Below are 22,113 nucleotides of genomic sequence, written 5' to 3' on the forward strand. Positions count from 1 at the left end.
AAGCTTTTAAAAATCATTTTATTTAGGTTTTGCCCAAATAAAGAAAGAAGCTTCTCCCAAGAATTACTTCAGCAATAATATTCCACTTGGAAAAGGATAGGAAGCACATAAATAAACTTCTCTCAAGAGGTTTTCTCCCCCACTTATAATATTCCACTTGGGAAAGGATAGGAAACCATAGAGGACTGGAAGTAGAATTGGCTTAAAATTTAGGATGATGGAGGCAAGGGGATCTCACAAGGTGGGTCGCGGCTGTTTGTGACCTGAATTTTCCGACAAAACAAAATGGCCTCTTTCCCAAGGCCAAGCTGGTACTGCCACATGTAGGCAACTTCGTTGGGTTGTATCGTGAATTGCATGTCCATCTCTTCCTCATGGGCTTCTTCCCACTCCTCCTCCTCTACGTTGAGGCCTAGACCCCCATAGTTGGCTGGCAATGCAAACTGGGCCTTGGCTAGTGCCATGGCAATGGATGCTGGGTCCGGAAAATCTGATATGCAGGATATCCATTCGTTCCCGATGTCCTCCAGCCTCTCCTTGGCACAGCCCACCATCAGGGGGATTCCCTGAGTCTTGGTGACATGGGCATCGGAGTGGTTGTGGACAGTGTCCACCAATTCCCAAATCTTGAACGCAGACCCTTTGATGAGTCCGAGACCCCCTGGCAAGAAACCAAGGATACTGGGATGGAAAGAGAAGAGCTCTCTGCTGAAGTTGTCCTGCAGTTGCCAATACAGATAACTTCGATGGCTTTCCATTTTCTCTTTGGACCACCGATGTCCTGGCTCCGTGGCTGGATCTGGTTCCCCTGTGGACAGGTCTTTCACTGCTGTCATGCTGCCTGGGCTGAGGATGATGCCAAAGGAGCCGCCAGCAATGGCAAAGTAATGTTGCCCACCACAACAGCTGGGGTGCAGGCGACAGGCTTCTTTACTGGGTGCCATATGCAAGTGTTGGGCTTCCAGGACTTTGTTGTCCTTTATGATGTAGATAGAGTCATGCCACCGGGAGCCGAAATAGTGTTCGCCACCCCTTAAAGAAGGGTGGAGGGGATGCAGATGAGCACTGGGTGAGGTTGGTAGAGGAGGAAGGAGCAGGTAACAGTTCAGGTCAGGGCGAACAATGACATCTCCAGCCCTGGTGCTGAAAATGTGGACATTGGGTACTTCCTTCGGTGGAGCCATTGCTGCTGGAGGCCTTTCTGAGGCAAAGAAAGGAAAGTTGAACAGGAGAATGAGAAAAGACGTGAGCTCCTCTTTAAAAAAATCTGGCTGCACCTACACTGCATAATGAGTGAAATCTGACACCACTTTGACTGCCACGGTTCAATGCTATTGGATTCTGGGGTTTGTAGTTTTGTGAGATATTTCGCCTTCTCAGAGAGTTCTCATGCCAGAAGAAACTACAAATCTCAGGATTCCATAGGATGAAGTCATGACAGTTAAAGCGGTGTAAAATTACATTAATTCTGCACTATGGCAGCAACCTCTGTCCTTCCCCCGTGCACATATTCTGTCAGGTACCTGTCACACATAACTCTTGCAAGAGAGGTGCCAGAGACTCTTCTTGATTTAATGTTTGGTTTATGAGGATTCGAAAAGGGCGACAAGTTTGTCTGTGCATTTTCAAATGTCTTGTGCAAGTTTATTTGTAAGGGAAAGAAGACACTGATATAGTAGTGTGTGTCATTTCCCTTCAAAAGACACAAGCCAATCCACCACATTTTGGAATCCCAGTAAAGCAAAGTTTACATCCTGAAATTGTGTGTGTATCGGGGGTATATCTATTTTTTGTGGGACAATATTGCATTGTCAGCAAGTTTTGGTGCCTGCTGTGGTTTTTGGTGACTTCCATGTCAAGGTGCTGAGCCTCTTTTGGAAATAGTGTTCAGCACCTTGGATACATCTTCTGAAGGTTGAAATAAAAGCCAGAGGGGATTTGTGGCTCTAGCAGAGCTTCTATTGGCTCTGAAATCCCCATTTGCTCAGTGTGTATGCACCCTTTTGATATTTCTACCCCTTTCATTCTGCACAATAAACAGTTCTGTGGAATCAGAAATGCTCATAGATTCAGTTTTATGTATCTTCATTCCTTTGAGGATTTGAGTGTAATCTGCACTGCAGAAATAATCCAGTTTGACACCGCTTTAACTGCCATGGCTCTATGCTATGAAGTCCTGGGATTTGTATTTTGTTGTGGCAGCAGAGCTCTCTGACAGAGAAAGTTAAATAGCTCACAAAACTACAAATATCACAATGCCATAGCATTAAGCCATGGCAATTAAAGTAGTGTCAAACTGCATTATTTCTGCAGTGCAGATCAGACCCAATACAGTGACCTCTTGTGAGTATATTTCCATACCTTCCTCATAGGCCTAACAATCTCAGATTTGCTGTGAAGTAAACATAATGTATACTCTTAATACTAAGTCTGAATATATCAAGGGCAGTGAGACTCTCATTTTGCCATTTAAGGGCTTCATACCTTCTTTCACCACTTCCACCAGCCATTTTTCTTTTTGATATGCCCTTAAAACAGCTGCATGTAATTTGGCAGACATCACACAAGTGCAACTTTTTGCCCACTTTGAAGAAAAAGTGATCAACCAAGGATAAAACTTAACTCTTGAAATGCTGCCATATAAGATGGCAAAATCAAAGTTTGCTCTTTGGAATTTATACTTCTTTTTTTGTTAATGTTTTCAGAACAGGGGATGCTTGAATCCGTGGATAAAGAATCCGTGCATATGGAGGGCCAACTGTATTATTCTTAATCTGAATTGCCTTTGCCAATTTTCAATTTCAGACATACAGACCCCACATTTCCCAAGCCGTTCCAGATTTTACCCCTCCCTTCCATTCCTGATGATCACATAACTTACATTGATTAAAATTGCACCTCTGGTGTGGATATTCTTTGTTTATGCTGGGTGAAACAACTTTATTCCCTGCAGCATAGCTTCTCCTTCTTTTCACCAACCCTTCCTTTGGCTCCTTCCTTTGCAATTCCAACCATAAATTCTTCTATGTGTCCTTTGCTTGTCTTCCACAGTGCCACTTTCCTCTTGCTGCCACTCAAGCATGGGACAAACACAAGCAATGAAGCTGAAAGATCCCCACTTCTCTCCCTCACCTCCTAATTCTCTTCAGAATAAGTTGACCCCCTTATCTACTCAGTTCATAAGGGAGAGGACTGCTATCAGTGTTTTGCACAGGGTTTATCCGTGCTCAGCAGAATTTAGGAGAGACAAGACGTTGTGAAACTGGTGAAGTGGAGTTTCTGATGGTGAAGTCAAGAAGGGTTTACGGTTGGGTTGACTCAAGGAAGGCACACCCCTGAGTTTGCAAGACCTGAGGATCTTACAAGACCTAGCAAGACAGAGGATCTTGCAGGACTCTCATTTGTAGAGGTGCCATAAGTTGAAGCCAATGAAGCCAGTTAACAACAGCAAGAGGTGCCCTCCCTTGTCTCAGGTTGTTGTCATCATTGTGTGCCTTCAAGTTGTTTCTGGCTTATGGCAACCTTAATGTGAACATATCATGGGGTATTCTTGGCAAGATTTGTTCAGAGGAGGTTTGCCATTCCTGAAGCTGAGAGAGTGAGACTTGCCCAAAGACACCCAGTGGGTTTTATGGCTGAGTCAGGAATTGAACCCTGATCTCCAAAAAAAGCCCTGCAAGTGTGACAACACAGAGGCTGCATCCACACTGCAGAAATAATGCAGTTTGATACCACTTTAACTGCCACGGGTCAGTGCTATGGAATTCTGGGAATTGTGGTTTGGCCTTCTTTGTCGAAGCACTCTGGTGCCACAACAAACCACAAATCCCAGAATTCCATATCATCGAGCCATGGCGGTTAAAGTGGTGTCAAACTGGATTGTTTTTTTGTTTTGTTTTGTTTTTTTGTTTTTGCTATGCAGGTGCAGCCTTGGATTAATATCTTGTTATGCTTTCTATCACTCAGTTCGTTGAGGGGTGAGAATTCCTAGGGTTCAAGTGATTTATTTAGGTTTGGTTTCCTGGGAATGAAATCACCAGAAAACTATAATATTTATGATATGGTTTAGTTACAGTTGACATTTTATATGCATATGTAGAGATGCTGACTGTAAGTGTAAAGTCACAGCATTATCAGACTCTCTGTCAGATTTCTAGGGGAACCACCAACAGCTTGGGGGTTTCCCTGCAAATGTGTTGGACTTAACTCCTACCATTCTCAATCAGCTTGGCCTGCTTAAAAAAAATTGACTAAGGAAGGATGTTCTTGTTTAAGTTATAGAACTGGAAGGGATCCTTGAAAGGTCATATTTACCAGATCTTTGACAAATTCAAAAACATAGCCATGTTAGTCTGGAAAATCAGTATGCAAAGGGATCTTGTAGCACTTTTGAGAGTAAAAGAGAAATGTTGATAGCACGAGCTTTCATAAGAGTTTATCACACTGGGGCTAATTTTGGCATTAAAGAGAAATTAAAGCACATTTAAAGCATCCCACAAATAAAGCAAAAATGGAGAGCAATTGTGCAAATGATTATCACAGGCAATTGGGCAAAATAAAGTGATATCGGAAATGGATTGTAACTGAAATCCCGAAAGTAAATGATGCACGTTAATGCTTCTTTGCTACCACTTTAATGGTGGGTTTTGTGTGTCGTGTGAAATCATTTTGCGTAATTATGCTATTTTCCCGGGATATTCACAGGATAAACTCTCAGTCTCCCTTGTGTGATAAAGTCCATAGACTTGAGCTTACTTTCTCAGATGCATGTTTGGACAAACATGCATCTGAGGAAGAAGACTCAAGTCTACAAAAGCTCATGTTCCCAACTTTTCTCTTTCAGTTAGGCTCAAAGGTGCTACAAGATCCCTTTGCATAGAGTTTGGACAAGTTACTTTGGGGAACTACAGTACTCAGGATTCTCTAGCCAACATGGCCAGCAGGAATTCTGGGTGTCCATGGTAAGCATTTCCTTTTAAAAAATTAGTGTGTCCATGCTCTCATCTCAACCAGTTCCAAATCATTTCACAGTCTAAATAGAATAACAACTGCATTTTGGCATCAATCATTTTCCTCAAGAGGGGGCAGAATTTGATCATCCATCCTTTGGCTTGAAGGTCTTCTCTAATTTGATCCCAAATTTCTCAATGAGTACTGCTGGAATCTCAGAGCAATCCAGGACAGTCTCTGTACGTTCCTCTCCTCTGGTGGAAATGAGACGCCAACCCAGGTAGGTCAGGCGCCCACCGTCTTCTTTGTGCAGGGAGCAGAAGGATTTGCATGTGAAAATGGAACTGGGAGATGTCTGGTGATAGAGGCACATGTCCGTGAAATCATCCAGCTTCTTCTCTTCTAGGGTGAACTGATATAGGGGTCTCCCCTCTCTTCCAGACAGTGCTCGGTGCTCCAAAACCCAAGTGTCCCCTGTCAGGCCCAGCTGAAAAATACCACTATCTTGGATTTGCTCCACTTCTGGTCGCAGCTCTAATGGTTCCATGAACCCTTCACCAAATCCAACATCACAGAGGAGTTGGCGTTCATCCAGATGGACCCAAATCACCAGGTGGTCCAAGGGAGGACCATAATGCCCAGTGAAGCGGTTTCGGACACGCCCAGCCACCCCCTTGGCAACAAATCCTAATTCTTTCAGTAGCCACAAGAACAGGCCATTCAGCTCAAAGCAGAAGCCACCTCGGTGGCATCGGACAACCTTGTCATAGATGACAGGCAACTCTAGGGTGATGGGTTCCCCACAATGGATGCTGAGGCTTTCAAAGGGCACAGAGAGGAGGTGACAGCGGTGGAGGCGACACAAGGTTTCCCAGGAAGGCGGAGCAGCACCTTGATACCTGATGCGATGCAAGTAACATCCAACATCCATGTTGAAATGGACTTGGAAGATGGAGAAGGACAGCAAATAGTGGATTCCTTTCAGACCTTGCTTTCACCTCCTTTGGTTGCCCTGAAATGGGGGAATTTCAGTTCTTTATGTGCTAAAAATGGTGCTGAATCCAGGAATTGCTGGGTTCTGATTCTGATCTGTTGCCCTGGTTCTTTCTTTCTTTCTTTCTTTCTTTCTTTCTTTCTTTCTTTCTTTGCCTAGAAAATACCTGCACTGGAATTTCTGAAGATTCTTTGCTCTGTGGTTACAGCTGGTAGTTTCCTCTCTCCAGAAAGGAAATGAGAAAGATCATGTGATTACAGGCTTTAAAAGAAAGATAAACTCCACCTCCCTCTAGTTTCTTTCTTAACTTTATGGCTTGACCGACAGGAGTAACCCTTTGTAGACTCTGGTCCCATGAAACCAAAAGCAAATAGAATCAGTAGCATAAGAGAACAATGAAATGTCTCTCTAATGGACAGACAGACATGTGCGGCCAGGAGCCAGATAAGTACACTATGAATTAAAGCCACTTCTTTTATTGGAGATGTGAGAACTATAAACAAAGAGCAATAAAAGACAGGTAGTAAAATTTCATAGTTTGTTGTAGGTTTTTTGGGCTATGTGGCCATGTTCAAGAAGAGTTTATACCTGACGTTTCGCCAGTATCTGTGGCTGGCATCTTAATCTGAAAATGCCAGTCACAGATGCTGGCGAAACGTCAGGAATAAACTCTTCTAGAACATGGCTACATAGCCTGAAAAAAACACAGCAAACTATGGATGCTGACCATGAAAGCCTTCGATTTCACAATAAAATTTCAATTCCCATTAGCAATAGAAATTAACTTCCAGATGTCCCTGTTGTGTGCGAAGCTGACTGCTCCTTTCTTAGCCAGAGAACACTGAATTTCTCAAGGGACGTTATGAGACAAGGGAAATTGGAAGTATAATCCAATGGCAATCAGTACACAATCATGGGGTTTAATGTTATTGCGTGATAGACTACCACACGCAATTTCAGGCAATGGGAAGTCAGTCCGAGCGCAATCATGAGGTTTAATGTTATTGCTTGAGAGATGATCACACGCTAATTTGGGCAATGGCATGCTATTTTCAGGCAATGTGAAGCCAGTTCAAACGCAATTCGCATTCATGTAAATTAGCTGAACTAGCGAATTCATGTAAATGCATTCTGGCCCCACTTTCTTTGCATTCGAAATTAAGAGAAATTCCTCACGTGTGATAAACTCCAAGGAGTCTCTATACTGTTACATCTGGAAAACTTTTTAGGTGCTGTAGAGTGAAAACTATGCAAAATATATACAGTATAGGTTAAAAAAACATTTAGGGGCTGAATAGGTAAAACTCACATGGCCAGGAAGGGGTCTCTGCCTGCACTGAATTTCTCAATGCAATCTTAACTGACAACATCTCAGATAGAATGCAGTTCTGTGATTCTAACTTCATCACCATTTTTCTTCATTTTTCTTCATTTTTAACAAGTTTTGCCTGGCGAAGAAGCCTAGTGAAGCTTTCAAAGCTTGGATAATGTATTTTATGCTTATGGAAGCCCCTGGTTGATGTTGGGCAAGTTACATTCTCTCAGCCTCAGAGGAAGGCATAGGCAGATCCCATCTGAACAAATCTTGCCAAGAAAACCCCATGATAGGGTCACTTTAGGGTTGCCATAAGTTGGAAACAACTTAAAGGCAGACAACAACTAGGTTTGTATACAACGTGTGACACCAATTGTACGCTAGAGAGTGATCTTGAATCACCCTTCAGTCTTTATATTGGTTGAGTTACGAATTACTTGATATTAGGAATTCCTATACCAGTTGGCTGTCGAATAATTCATAATTCCTAATGTCAAATAATTCATAATTCCACAAATATAAAGACCGAAGAGTGATTCAAGATCACCATCTACTGGACAATTGGTGACACACATTGTATATAAACCTAGGGTTCATTCCCACTACAAAATAACACGGTTTGGAAACTGGATTATTTTGTAAACTGAATCTCTCCAGGGCCATTTACTCTCCCTTTACTCCCCTTTGTCATTCACACTTAAGGGGGAGGAGAGGAAAAACGGCTGACACAGAGAGAAGAAGAGGAGGAGGAAGAAAGAAAAAGCAAACTCCTGAACAAACCTTGCCAAAGAAAACCCCATGACAAACTTGCAGGCTGGTGGCATGGTGGGAAGGATTGGACCCTGGCGGCTCCTCCTCTGCCTCCTCTAGATGGGCTGCCCTTCCTCTCCTCCCTCCCTCCCTCCCTCCCTCCATTCCCGCTGCCTTCCTCCTCCTGCTCTACCTTTCCCAACCTCTGGAGCTGAAGCAGGAACAGGGCAAGGAGGCCCCAGGCTGGCTTGCAAGAGAGCCAGCAGGGGAAGACGGAGGAGAGGGAGATGGAGCACTGCCACCGCTGCTGCAAATCACAATCCATGGGCAAGTCACACTTTCTCAGCCGGAGGGACGAAGAGGAAGAGGAGGCAGAGGAGGGCCCAGGAGCACTCTGGCCAGGCTCCCCAGTGAGGCTGCAGAGGGCAGGTCAGGGTCGGGAGCCTGGACAGGCAGCTGAAAGTGGAGCGTGGCAAGGAAGAGAAGAGGGAGATGGAACGCCATCGTCGCCACTGCCATGGAGAGGGTCTCCTGGAGGATTCCTGTGGAGCCGTGGTGGGGTGAATGGCACACCAGAGGGCAGCCCATCTGGAGGAGGTGGAGGGGGACCCTCTGGAGCCCAAGCCTTCCCACCATGCCACCAGCCTTCAAAAGTTTGTTGTGGGGTTTTCTTTAGCGAGGTTTATTCAGTAGTTTGCCTTTTCATTCCTCCTCCTCCTCCTCTTCCTTCTCTCTGTGGCAGCTGTCTATCATGATGGATCACAGCAGCCCCAAAGCTGGGTCCCCTTGCAAATGCGAATCAGATCTCTCGTTCCCATTCCACTGATTCCATTCCCCCCAAAAAAAACACTCCCTGAATCTACTTTTTCCCAAATGAACCACCAAAAAGTAGTGTTTAAAAAAGTGGTTCTTTTGGATTTGTCTGTCTTTAATGTAAATCCAACTGAATGTAATCACATGTGAAACGGTTCCCAATGGGAACCGCACACATGTCAATTGATCAGGAAATTGATTTATTCTCCAGTGGGAATGAGCCCCTAGATATATCTTTGTCAGAGGAGGCTCAGATGGAAACCATGGTTTGAGTTCTTGGTGCTGGTTTAGGCAGGCACATCAGCAATTCCCTTTTCTAGACGAAGATAATTGGAATCATAATTTATTCTCACACGTGAATGCAATCTTTAGAAGAAAAATTGCATGATTGCATTAGTTAACAAGAAACCAGCCACCCCATTCCATTAGAGGGGTTGTGTGCTTATTCCCCAAAGCTACCAACATTGATCTCCATCATGAATATGAGTAAGAAAGAAGGAAGAATGTTTTCTTCAATTATACACTCAGAATGTCTGCTTGACATGTGGAACTAAACTAAATGAGTTCTTTCAACGGAGTAGCCCAAGAAAGCAAAGTCCATTGACTCACCCTATTAGCACTTTTGAAGAAATATAAAAATACAAATCAACTGTTTTTAAGAGATTCATAGAGAAAATGGACTGAAGGCTACATGCTTCAATGCTTTCTCCTGGTTAAGTGCTCTCTGCTGTTCAGTTCGGGCCTCAGAAAAATGATATAGCACTTTGGTGAGAAGATGCATGCCAGGACCCCAGCACTGGAGGCCAAAATGGGGAAGATCTCCATGGCCACCATGTATTTTCCATGAATGCTGAGATAGCTTGAAACAAAGGATAGCCAAACAGCGCAAAAGACCAACATGCTGAAGGTAATGAACTTAGCTTCATTGAAACTGTCTGGTAACTTCCTAGCTAGGAATGCCACCACAAAGCTGATGGTTGCCAGTAAGCCCATGTAGCTGAGGACAGTGTAAAACATGGTAAGTGATCCTTGATTACATTTTATTATGATTTCTCCAGACAGTGAGTGCACGTCCAAATCTGGAAATGGGGGAGATGTAGCCAACCAAAAAACACATATGCTTATCTGAAGAAGGGTGCAAAAAATAACAATATTTTGGGCCAGTCTTTTCCCAATCCATTTTTGTACAGTGTTTCCTGGTTTGGAGGTCTTGAAAGCAAGAACTACAGTAACAGTCTTGGCCAAAACAGAAGAAATGGCAATTGAAAAGATGATGCCCAAAGCTGTTTGTTGGAGAGGGCAAGTCACCTTATTGGGCTGTCCAATGAAGAGAAGAGAACAGAGGAAATAAAAAAGGAGAGAGATGAGAAGAAGGTAGCTGAGTTCCCTGTTGCTGGCTTTGACAATAGGTGTTTCATGTTGTTTAATAAAGACTGCAAGCACCAGGATTGTGATCAGAGACAAGAAAAAAGCCAGAAAAACTAAAACGATTCCCAACAGCTCTTGAAAAGAAAGAAAGTTTTGAACTTTGGGAATGCAGAGATTTCTGTCTTTGTTTGGATGTTGATCTTCTGGGCAGCTGATGCAAAAATCCATGTCTGAAAGAGAAAAATATACTAATGTTGAAACTATGTGGATATTGAAGCTCACTTATACAGTATCTGGATTTTATCATAACTCTCAAGCAAGATTTGAGATGGATTTCTCCCAACAGCTCCTTTCCCCAGTCACCTTTTAAAATAACAAGGAATTTAACTAAGCACTTTACATTTGTAAATACTAAATATTTTTCTTAATAGATCATGACATTGTATTTTCCCCATATTGTTTAAAATCACCTGTCATATCTCCATATGCATACATTTAATTAAGGCTGCAGCCCTATACTTATTCAGCAGACTGCACTGCAGAAATAATGCAGTTTTAACTTTAACTGCCATGGCTCAATGCTACTGAATTCTGGTATTTGTAGTTTTGTGAGATATTTAGTCTTCTCTATCAGAGAGCTCTGGTGCCACAGCAAACTACAAATTCCAGGATTCCATAGGATGAAGCCGTGGCAGATTAGACTTGAGTTTTACCACAGTGGAGGTGATATAATGCATTTAAGATCGAACTACAACTATCCTGCAAGCAAAGCTTCCAAACATTAGACATTTGGCCTTTTTTTAAAATGAACCCATACATTTATGCTGTTTTCAGATTTCATTGCGTAAGTCAGTATGGGAAGCGAATTTACACTAAATTTATCTCCAAAGAATAAAGGCAATTTTAAGATATTATATGCAGGACTAGGAAAAGTTAGGGAATACTGGCAGTAAATGAGGTGCATCTTTAAATTCCTGCTCATGGTAATGATGGCTGGCCAATGCCCATCAGAGGCCAACACCTTTCAAAGGGAAGCATTTATACATCTTCCAGATTACATGTTTTGTCATTTCAGCATCATAGCTAAAATATTTAATTTATATTAATACCACATGTCCTACCTGTCTCATTTGCAATCCTCCCTTTTGGACACGAAACACAATCATAGCAACAAAACTTTTCCCTCTCCTTCTTTTCCTTTCTGTAACCACGATGGCACTTGTCATTACACAGAGAGTGAGAAGGCACCTACTCTTCAAAAAAAAAGAAAAAAAGAAAAAAAAGAAAGTTATCAGTTATAAAGTACAACTGGCACGCCTTGAAGGAAGCTGTGTTTTCTTCCATACCCTGCTCCTGATGTGGAATTTGGGCCTACAGCTTTCCATGGTAGATGTTCCCCTCTTAGAATCATAGAATCATAGAGTTGGAAGAGACCACAAAGGCCATCCAGTCCAACCTCATTTTGCCATGCAGGAAATCCAAATCAAATCATCCCCATCAGATGGCAATCTAGCCTCTGCTTAAAGACCTCCAAGGAAGGAGACTCCACTACACTCCGAGGGGGTGTGTTCCACTGTCGAACAGCCTTTCTTTAGACTCAGAGCCTACAGTCCAAATGCCCCTCTAAGAGCCTAGGAAGATGTGTTTGGGGCTTTTGATAAATTGTTCCTCAAGTGTCCTCCAAGTCCTAGACAGTGTCAATGAATTCCAACTGCTTTTCTCAAAGGCAAAATGAAATGTCTGTTCTCTTACCTACTGACCCTGTACTCTTAGGTGCATGCAACATACTCTCCCACTTCAGGACAGAAAAATCATCACATCCTTAGGAAGTGATCTTTTATTAAAGAAAAGAAAAATATAGTTGATACACTACTGTTGGCACGATGCAAAATGTAAAAACATCTCTCTCTCTCTTTATTCCTTCTGGAAACAGGATGGTACTTGCCATTCTGCAAAGAGAAGGGAAGTACCCACCCTCAAAGGAAAGAAAACAGAGAAAGTATGACATATAGATTCTTTTCATGAAGTCATTGCATCTTCAAAAAGGCTGGTCTTTCTGTGGCACATACTCTAACAGTGCAGGATTAGATGGTAGCCACCAGGGCGAAACTGGAATATTATTGTGAAGTCAAAGGCTTGCATTGCCAGGATCCATAGTTTTTTCTGGGTTTTTCAGTCTATGTGGCCATGTTCTAGAAGAGTTTATTCTTGACGTTTTGCCAGCATCTGTGGCTGGCGTCTTCAGAGAATGCTGGCATGGAAGTCTGAAGATGTTAGCCACAGATGCAGGCAAAACGTCAGGAATAAACCCTTCTGGAACATGGCCACATAGCCCAAAAAACCCATAAAAAACTATGGGATGTTATTGTTTTCTTGCCATTTCTAAACTGGGAGAAGGAAGTAAAGCTTTTTCTTCCAGTTTGAACTGTCAAATATTTTGGGGCTTATGAATGGCTACCTCTGGATGTCTTCCTTCACTGAATAAACAGATCAAAAATGCGCAAGTTGAGGTATGTTGGAAAGTGAGGCGAAACAAATCTGTCTTGTCTGTCTTTTTGTTTGTCAGAGGAATGAGATGTAAAGTTAATCAAATGAAGAAACAAATAGGGCAAAGCAAAGGAATCATGCCAAACAAGGCATCAAGATGTTTTCTTTTACAAAAATAGCATGCCATTGTGCATTTTTATTTTTAAATATATTTAGAGTCTTTATTTTTTAGAAAACTCTAGGAGTAGGGAGTATGTAGAGAGATCTTGTAGCACCTTTGAGACTACAAAGGAAAAAGTTGGCAGTATGAGCTTTCATAGACTAAAGTCTTCTTCCTCAGATGCAACTAGGAGTAGGGGATGATGATGAAAATGATTTTTCATATGTTTCATGCATAAGATGACTAAAGTCTTCTTCTTTTTAGAAAACTCTACAAGGAAGTAATGATGATGATAATGATATTATTACCACTATCGACAACATTAGCAACAGCACTGCATTGTTAATCTTATTCCCTGTAATGCAATATGCAGGACTTTGAAATGCTGCCATATGCTTTGAGCAGTTAGTGCAAAGCTTCCCTACTTGGTTTGGATGACAAGGGGCCACACCCCTAAGTGACTTGGTCCCTCCCACTTCCGGTTCAACTGTCATAATAATAATTTATTATTATTATTATTATTATTATTATTATTATTATTATTATCAACTGTCGTAATAATTATGAACAGTAGTGTCACAATCATGACTAAGAGTGTGTCTACAATGTACAAATAATGCAATTTGATGCCATTTTAAGAGCGGTTTCCTATGCGATCCTGGGATTTATAGTTTTTGCAAGCTCTTTAACCTTCTCTGCCCAAGTGTGCTGATGCCCCACAAAACTACAGCTCCCAGGTTTCTGTAGGATGGAGCCATGGCAGTTAAAGTGGGGTCAAACGGCATTATTTCTTCAGTGTAGATGTGCCCTAAGTAGCGATCTAAATAACTGTTTCATATTCACAACTTTTTAACAAAGGGAGCGTTATTTGCATTCCAGCACATACACCCATGGACTACAACAGGCAATTGTGAACTCTGTGGAAAAGAACATTGATTTTTCCTATTAAATGGAATGGCCTCCTAGCTCATTGGATGAAAATGAACTGCATTGTTTAAGATGCCAAGAGGTTATTTCCCCACCTGAATGAAGCTTCCATGCCACTGGATTCTCTCTGCATGAATTTTGAATGTCTTGTCAGGCAGAGCTTGTGAAAGTAGGGTTCCTACTTTGACTCTGACATATGAGTTATTTGGGAAAGTGATCAAATTTGTAATATCAATTCCAGTTGCCATTTCCCCATGTTCACTGAATCTAATTTCCTCTCCAGCACTGTTGTTGAATGAGATCCTCTGAATCAAAGAATGAAGCTAGGTGGGGGGGAAAGGAAGATCAAAGGAATTATATTGTGTCGCAAGGGTCTCACTGAAGATCCTCTGGGACTGCCTCTGCTGTAGAAATAATCTGGTTTGATACCATTTAAAGTGCCATGGGATTCTGGAAATTGTAGTTTGTTGTGGCACCACAGCGTTGCTACATTTCCCAGAATACCATAGCATTGAGCCATGGCACTTAAAATGGTGTCAAACCAGATTATTTTTGCAGTGTGGATGCAGCCTGGGAGGGCTTTCTCTCACTTCCAGCACCATCACAGGCCTATCTGCTGGGGACATTGGAGAGAGCCTTATCGATGGCTTTTCCAAACTGCAGTTTCCTTGGATGGGAAGCTAGACTGCCCTCTTTCCATTCTCCTTTCTCTGACAGATGAAGACCTTTTAATTCAAGCGGGATTGTAATGATTACTTGGTTGCAGGGAGTTTTTATATGGGGTTTGTGTGTTGCATTTTTAACTGCATTGTTGTTGTTGTTATTATTATTATTTTAAAATATTTTTTTTAATTTGAATTTGAATTTTATTGAATTAAAAACAAACAGACAGACCCACGCATGAGACACAAAATACATCACCACAAAAATCACCTCAACACATCCACTTCTCCCATCAACCCCCCCCTAACAACACAACCCTCTTTACATCCCTATTACAGAACAACAGTTTACCAAACAACAAGTTGACTTCCTCTCTACCAGACAGAATCTTATTGTTAGCACTTGGCTATCTTTCTTTTTTTCTTTCTCTCCTCTATTCTATGAATATTTATTTACAAAGATGATAAATGCAAAGCAATCCTGTTCTTATCCCATATCACTGTAAAGGAGAAGCTTGACAGGAAAATTAAATTCCAAATTATACTGTAATTTCAGAAGACATAGTTTTATCTTAAACTTATAATTGCATCTTTGCCCCATTCCTTTCCGAAAAAAGTTATTACCTTTTTCCAATGATCTAACGGTTTTTCGCTGTACTCATCATTCAAACCTTGAGTCAGGATATCCATCCCCATTCCTTCGTATAATTTTATTAGCCAATCTTCAATAGTTGGAATTTTTTCACATTTCCAATCTTGAGCATAGCAAATTCTTGCTAGAGAGATCGTATAAAATATTGCTCTCTCATCCTCTTTACTTACTTTCTCATCTGTCATTCCCAATAAGTATAGCTCTGGTTTGGGCTCCAAGTTTGTTCCCATTATATAGTTGATTGAATTATTTATTTCCCTCCAGAATATTTTCGCTTTGCTACAATCCCACCATGCATGAAAGAAGGTCCCCTTTTTCTTTTTACATTTCCAACATCTCTCCTTCTTAGTTTTGTAGATCAAGGCCATTTTGTAAGGTGATAAATACCAAAAGTACATCATTTTGAAGAAATTTTCTCTAATGTTTTGAGAGGAGGTTAGCTTCTTTATGTCTTTCCAAGTCTTTTCCCACTGGCTTAACATAATTGGATGGCCAACACATGTGGCCCACTTTATCATTTGATCTTTGACTGTTTCCTCCTCCATATCTAAAGATAGCAGTAATGCATAAATTTTCCCAATTAACTTAACATTATCCAGGTACAAAATTTTACTCAGCTCTACTTTTTCAATGTCAAGTTCAAATCCATATGTTTTCTCATCCATCTTAAATCTCTCATGAATTTGCCTATGTGTAAACCAGTTAATGTTTGATCCCTCTCTTTCTTTAATTAAATCTTCTCTTGCTTTTAGGATTATTTTATCTCCTGTTTTGACCCAAAGGTCCTCATATTTAAGCCAGTTGGTTCCTGAGCTGGACTCTTTTCTACAGATAGCTTCATGTGGAAAGACCCATCCACAAATTTTTGGTAGTATATGCCTCTTATATTTCTTCCAAATTTCAAAGAGGGGGCGTCTAAGTGCATGATTCATAAAGGATTTGTTTTGGGATTATTTCCATACACCAGATAGTTATGCCATCCCATATTCAAATCATCTCCCTCCACGTCTAGTAGTGTTTTATTTTCCAGCGTTATCCATTCCTTTATCCACACCAAACTACATGCTTCATAATATAGATTTAGAGATGGTAAACCTAATCCCCCTCTTTTGTTACTATCTTGCAAGTTTTTAAATTTGATTCTTGGTTTCCTCCCCCTCCAAATGAAGTCCGAAATATCTTTATTCCAATTCCTAAAATTTTTCTTGATACAATGATGGGAAGTGTTTGAAAGAGATACAACATTCTCGGCAGAATGTTCATTTTAATTGTCGCTATTCTACCTAATAAAGAGATGTTTAGTTTGTTCCACTTAATCAGATCTTTTTTTATCTCCTTCCAAACTTTTGTATAATTGTTTTCGAATAATTCATTGGATTTCTTTGTAATATTTATTCCTAAGTATTTGACTTTGTTTGTTACATTAATTCCCATTAATTTACCCAGGATGGTTTCTTCCTCCTTGGTAATGTTTTTTGTCAATATGTTCGATTTCTTCTTATTTAGTACACATCCTGATAACCTGCCAAATTCTTCAATAGTTTCTATCACTTTTGTAGCATTATTTAGTGGGTCTTCAATAATAATGGCCACATCGTCTGCAAAGGCTCTTATTTTGATTTTTGAGTTCCTTAGTTTGACACCCTGAATGTCTGGTTTCTCTCTGACTCGTTTAATTAGTAATTCCATTGTTAGCAGAAACAGAAGGGGAGAAAGAGGGCAACCCTGTCGAGTACCCCTTTTAATTTTAATTTTATTTGTTTTCTCTCTGTTAATTCGAATCTGTGCAGTTTGATTACTAGAAAATTTTGATACCCAGTTTAGAAAGTTAGAGCCAATTTCGATTCTCTTTAATATTGCCAACAAAAAGTCCCAATTGACTGAATCGAAAGCCTTTTCAAAGTCTAAGAAGAGTAAACCCAACTTTTTTTCGTTATGTTTCTCATAATATTCAATTATATCAATTATCAATCTTGTATTTTCTCTGATTTGTCTACCCGGTAGAATCCCTCTTTGTTCTTCCCCAATTGTCTCTGCCAAACAGTTTTTTAGTCTTTTAGATAGAATGGTGGCCAGTAACTTGTAATCGTTATTAAGTAGTGATATCGGTCTATAATTACTGGGGCATTCTGGATCTTTACCTTCTTTTAAGATTATAGAAATGTCCGCTTCTTTCCAAGAGCTTGGTAAGTCTTCTTCTAGTGCCGCGTTCATGACTTGCTGGAGGGGAGAGAAAAAAATATATATGTCTTTAAAAATGTAATGGTGTTCATTTGTTTCAACTGTGCTTTGACTTTTCATTTTTCAGGTTTCAGGCTTATTTTGCTAGCCTTGGATAAGCTGTTTTGGTCCCATTGTCATGCCCCAACTTGAGAGTTCTTCCTCAGAAGACAATTAGACTTATGTTTCAAGGAGCCACAGCAGACACTAGATAGCTAGCCAAGTCCTCCTTCTGTTTAGCAGGTCAGGTCATGTTTAGAGCAGGAAAAGGAGCTGGAGGAGATGCCCCTAGTCCTCAAGAAATTCAGAGGCTCAGGCATCTGGCTCAGACAATCTCTGGCAGACAAAATGAGAGGCTGCAACCAAGGTGTCAGGAGGAGCATAATGCTCTCTCAGTATACAGTATATGAGATCTGGGCATTGTCTGAACATGATGCCAGTATAAGGAAGTTGCAAAAATCTGCTACCTTGCTGAATACAATATCAGTTTTCTTTTGGGCAGCTCAGGTTGTGCAGATGTGTTCACTGGATCAAAGACCCCAGGATTTGTGAAGTCAAAGGCTTTCATGGCCGGCATCTATGGTTTTTTTGTGAGTTTTTTGGGCTATGTGGCCATGTTCTAGAAGATTTTTTTCCTGATGTTTTGCCAGCATCTGAAGATGCCAGCCACAGATGCTAGCGAAACATCAGGAAGAAAATCTTCTAGAACATGGCCACATAGCCTGAAAAACTCACAAAAAAGACCCCAGGATTATTTAAGGACTAGGCTACTGTGGCTCCCTGGAATCCTTATTCTGATTTATGGCTTTCTTGACCCTGGACTGAATGCCAATGGATACATCTTGATTCTATGGCTCCCTGACTTGGAAACACTTAACCTTGTTTGAGGTGAAGTGCAGGACACCCATGCCAAGTGGCATGTAAAATAAATAAATAAATAGGAATGGAACTACTTGAAAGAGATATGTGAGATGAAGAAAGAGTGTTATTGGCTGAAATAAATTTGCATGTAGACGTTATAGGAATTGCCTCATGTGACCGCACAATATGTCTGTCCATTTATGATGATAGAGACATTTAACAGTAAAAGGACCTTACCTGCCAAGGTTCCACATTATGGAGAGCAAATCTGCCTGGATAGCCCATTGCTTTGTGTCCAGGTGGAGAAAAGCAAATGGTATGAAAGGCATATACCAAAGCATAGACAGTGTTATAGATACTGTAGCTGTGACCAGACATGCTCATTTAAAAGATTGGTGCAGCAAGAGTCTCCAACCTCTCCTTCCCAGTACAGGATTTAAGAAAATCTGTTGGAACATTGGAATGTGAAAGGGAACAGTCAAAGGCTTGCTCCCATATATCTTTAATGAAGCCATCTCCTTCTGATCCAGCAGGGTGGATAGTCTGCAAGAAATCCTGGAAACCTGGAATCTTCTTTGAGTGACTTGTGAAGGAGATTGCACCATGTAATGTCTGCATATCAGACAAATTTTGACTGCTAAGCAAGGTAATATCAATTTGAGCTGTCAGAATCCACACTTTCCCTGTAGAGATCAGCTCCTCGTGTGTAGCAGTTACAAGATGCATATTCATGAGACTTGTTGTCAACCATATAATGGTGTTGTTTTCTCCATATATGATAACAACATTAGCTTCATTGTTGAAGAAATCTGAAAGGCCCATGAATGCTAGAGCTATCATTGCATCTATGCTATCCAAAAGTATGGGTCTTGGAGCTATTTTTCTGAAGGCTGAACAGATTCCATTCTGGGAAAGCATCAGCTCTAAGACCTGAAAGAAACGCTCTCCACCTTCATTATTCATTGTGATGAGTCCTACCCATTTCCATTCAAAATGGAGAAGTAACTGAATGATACCCAGATTCTGAAGCTCCTCATTGAGGCCCGTGTGGTAAAGAGAAGGGAAATCGGATTGATCTCTTAAGGTTGGTTCAAATGAGCCATAAGTTATCTAAGAAAGGGTACAAAGGCAGCCATTTCAAAGAGGGATTTGGAGTACTTCTTTATTTGTTGAAATACTAAGTTTCTTTTGCCCCACTTTGTCATATGAAAAGGTGCACAGTGTAACTTATATAGAATTATAAAATACAATTAATCATTCCAACTCATGGAACTCATCCAATTATAATGCAAATAAAAACAACATGTACATGTTTCTTTCCTCTTTTACATAATCTTTTTCCTTTCTAATACCTATCTGCATTAAAAAATACCTAGCTGATATAGAAAAGTGGGTAAGGTAGATGCCAGTGGATGGTCTTCACACCTTATATATCTTCTCAAATAAAAGAATCCCTATATTTCTTAGGAACAATCCAGTCTAAACATTCCAGAATGCCAGCCTATATTTATCCAGACCCATGAGCTGGATCCAGACCTCACCATAACTACAATAAAAGCTGAAGCGAGTTCAGACTTAGCTACAGTTGAGGCTAGTGAGACTGAGGCCTATTACAGACTGCCAAAATAAAGCTGCTTTGGGTCTCTTTGGAAATATGTTATTTAAATGATGCATGGGTCCTAAGAGTCCGGAGGTCGTGCCAAAGCCACACTCCATTCCTAAGCACTGGAGTGCAGCTTTGGTGAAGCTTCCGGATTCTTAGAGTGCATGTATCATTTAAACAGCATACCTCCAAAGAGACCCGAAGCAACTTTATTTTGGCAGTCTGTAACAGGCCTTAGATTGGTCACAACTCATGTCTCATTGATTTTAGTGAGTCTGCTCATGGGTGGCAGGTGACCTCCATCCCAGTGAAGCAATGAATCCACTTTTGGTTCTGAAAGGAGCGTTCCGTGGTAGATAATCCTATTTCCAAAATAGGCTCTACACATTTAATGTGGAGTTCAATCTGTTCCCCTTCCACAAAAGCCACTGGTCTGTTCTATGTCTTGAACAGGGGGAACTAGTCGAGGTCCTACCTGTGGAACCTTGTAAAGTCCTGAAAAGTCTCTCATCTGTGAGGAGATCTCTGCTGAAAATCCACCAGCCATTCCTATTAGTGTTTTCTGGCTGCCACATGTGTAGTTGGGAAGAAATCTCTTTGACTTGAAGAGCAGGTCCAGAGTAGCACGGTAGACCATCTTCATATCATTTAGTGCGTCACTGATGTGGAACCCCAGAGTGTCATTGGGCAAGATCCTGGGATTCATGTTGATCTCGTGGACGGCAAACGCCACGGCTAGAATGTGCTGGTAGAACTTTGTCACTACACTACAAACACAATAATGACCTTGTGAGATAAGAAGCTGGGCAAGCCTAACCACTCAAAACATTTCACATGCCATGAAGGGGAGCCTGTGATAGAACAGGCTATAACCTAGAGAGCTGTCTGCAAAAGAGTCAGTTAAGAAAACCAGAAACAGAGTAAACACCAGTTAGGAAGAGATAAGTTGATGGGGTGTCACTAGCTGAGAATGCGGAAAGAGTTCAGGGAGTTCATGGGTGCATCTACACTGCAGAATTAATTATGTTTCACACCACTTTAACTGCCATGGCTCAAAGCTAAGAAATTCTGGGATTTGAAGTTTTATGAGATAGTCAGAGAGTTCAGGTACCACAAAAAACTGCATATCCCAGGATTCCATAACATGGAGCCATGGCAGTTTAAGTGGTGTCAAACTGCATCCATTCTTCAGTGTGGCAGCAGCCCATGTTTAACTTGTAATATAATAAAGCTTTACTGGTTTCATTTTCTACAACTGTCTCTCATTGTTTGTGTTTAAGAGCTGAAAGGGAAAACTGTCCATGCTTTACCGCACTAAACCCACACAGCTGCTTGTGCAGAATAGCAGCCAGCTTGAGGCCTGAGTACTAGATCCAGAAAGAGATGTTGAGGGTAAAAAGGGGCAAAGTGATAAATGTGAGCCTGAGGGTCAGAATTGTGGGGTCAGCCTAGATGGGGATTTTCTCACAGGTCTCTTCTCACAAGAGTGTTATGCAAATATGAACATTAGGTTACAACATTGTAATGGGAAGGGCGGCTAAAAACAAACTAGAAAAGATTAGAAGGAGTAAAGATATACAATTAAGCAATAAAGTTAGAAATGTCCAAGCCATTGTATTCCCCATCACCACGCATGGAATTTTGCAGAATTTACAGTCTCACAACCTATACATACATATGTGTATGTGTGAGAGAGTGTGCATGTGTCTCAGATACTGTCTCCTCACTTCTTTTTAAATGGATCAAAGTAATTGCCAATAAAACTTTAGTAGAACAAAAAGGAATCAATTGAAACTTCACTAGATGGTTGGAATTATAATAGAACAATTCTTACATTGGCAAGTCAAATAATTCTGTAGAAGGATGCATGTCAAAAGCAATTTTAGGAGAAAGGTAACGCATCACAGATACCATTGCACCAATGACAACTTCACTTGGCTGGTACCATTCATGAGGAATATGCAGGGGATCATTTCCAGTGCACTTCATATTATGACCATCACATGCCACATAATAGAGCTTCAGCAGCAGCAGCAGCAGCAGCAGCAGCAGCAGCAGCAGCAAACACATCACAGATCTCACTGGTCCAATGTTAAAGCTTGCCCTGTGATGTGGATCCTTCACCATCAGGCTGTTTGAAAGAAATTGGCATGGGAGCCAGTTGACTTTGCAAGTGCTCCTCTTCAAGTGAAGCTTGCCAGCAATATCTTCATCTTCAGCCTTATCCAGGAGCATCTAGTAAATAATGGCAGAGAGAAAGAGATTTGAAATCTAGCTTAGATGTTCAGAGAGAAAACTGTTAACAAGGGATAGTGCTTTGCCTGTCTCCTTTGGCCCCAATGTTAGCTGTC

The 22,113-nt window shown here is 41.1% G+C and overlaps 1 protein-coding gene and 2 pseudogenes across 2 annotated transcripts; all 3 read right to left on the bottom strand.

The window, feature by feature from the left end:
• LOC149303987 (uncharacterized) lies at nt 1–3,148 on the bottom strand. Of its 2 annotated transcripts, none has more exons than XM_089480390.1 (2): nt 2,882–3,148; nt 1–1,197 (listed from the first exon to the last, which is right to left on the bottom strand). In XM_089480390.1, coding segments are annotated over exons 1-2 (990 nt in total). In that variant the 5' UTR covers nt 2,884–3,148; the 3' UTR covers nt 1–209. The 2 variants fall into 2 exon arrangements, with proteins under 2 accessions (XP_089336516.1, XP_089336517.1); XM_089480391.1 differs by having other exon boundaries at nt 1–1,201.
• Nucleotides 3,149–5,061: 1,913 nt separating this feature from the next.
• LOC149303988 (arylamine N-acetyltransferase 2-like) lies at nt 5,062–6,158 on the bottom strand (annotated as a pseudogene).
• A 3,360-nt stretch (nt 6,159–9,518) lies between these two features.
• On the bottom strand, nt 9,519–21,676 carry LOC149303989 (vomeronasal type-2 receptor 26-like; annotated as a pseudogene).
• Nucleotides 21,677–22,113: the final 437 nt, after the last annotated feature.

The sequence above is a fragment of the Sceloporus occidentalis genome, unplaced genomic scaffold, assembly GCF_023333645.1.
Source record: "Sceloporus occidentalis isolate IW3139 unplaced genomic scaffold, rSceOcc1.0.p SCAF_14, whole genome shotgun sequence".
NCBI classification, from domain to species: Eukaryota; Metazoa; Chordata; class Lepidosauria; order Squamata; family Phrynosomatidae; genus Sceloporus; species Sceloporus occidentalis.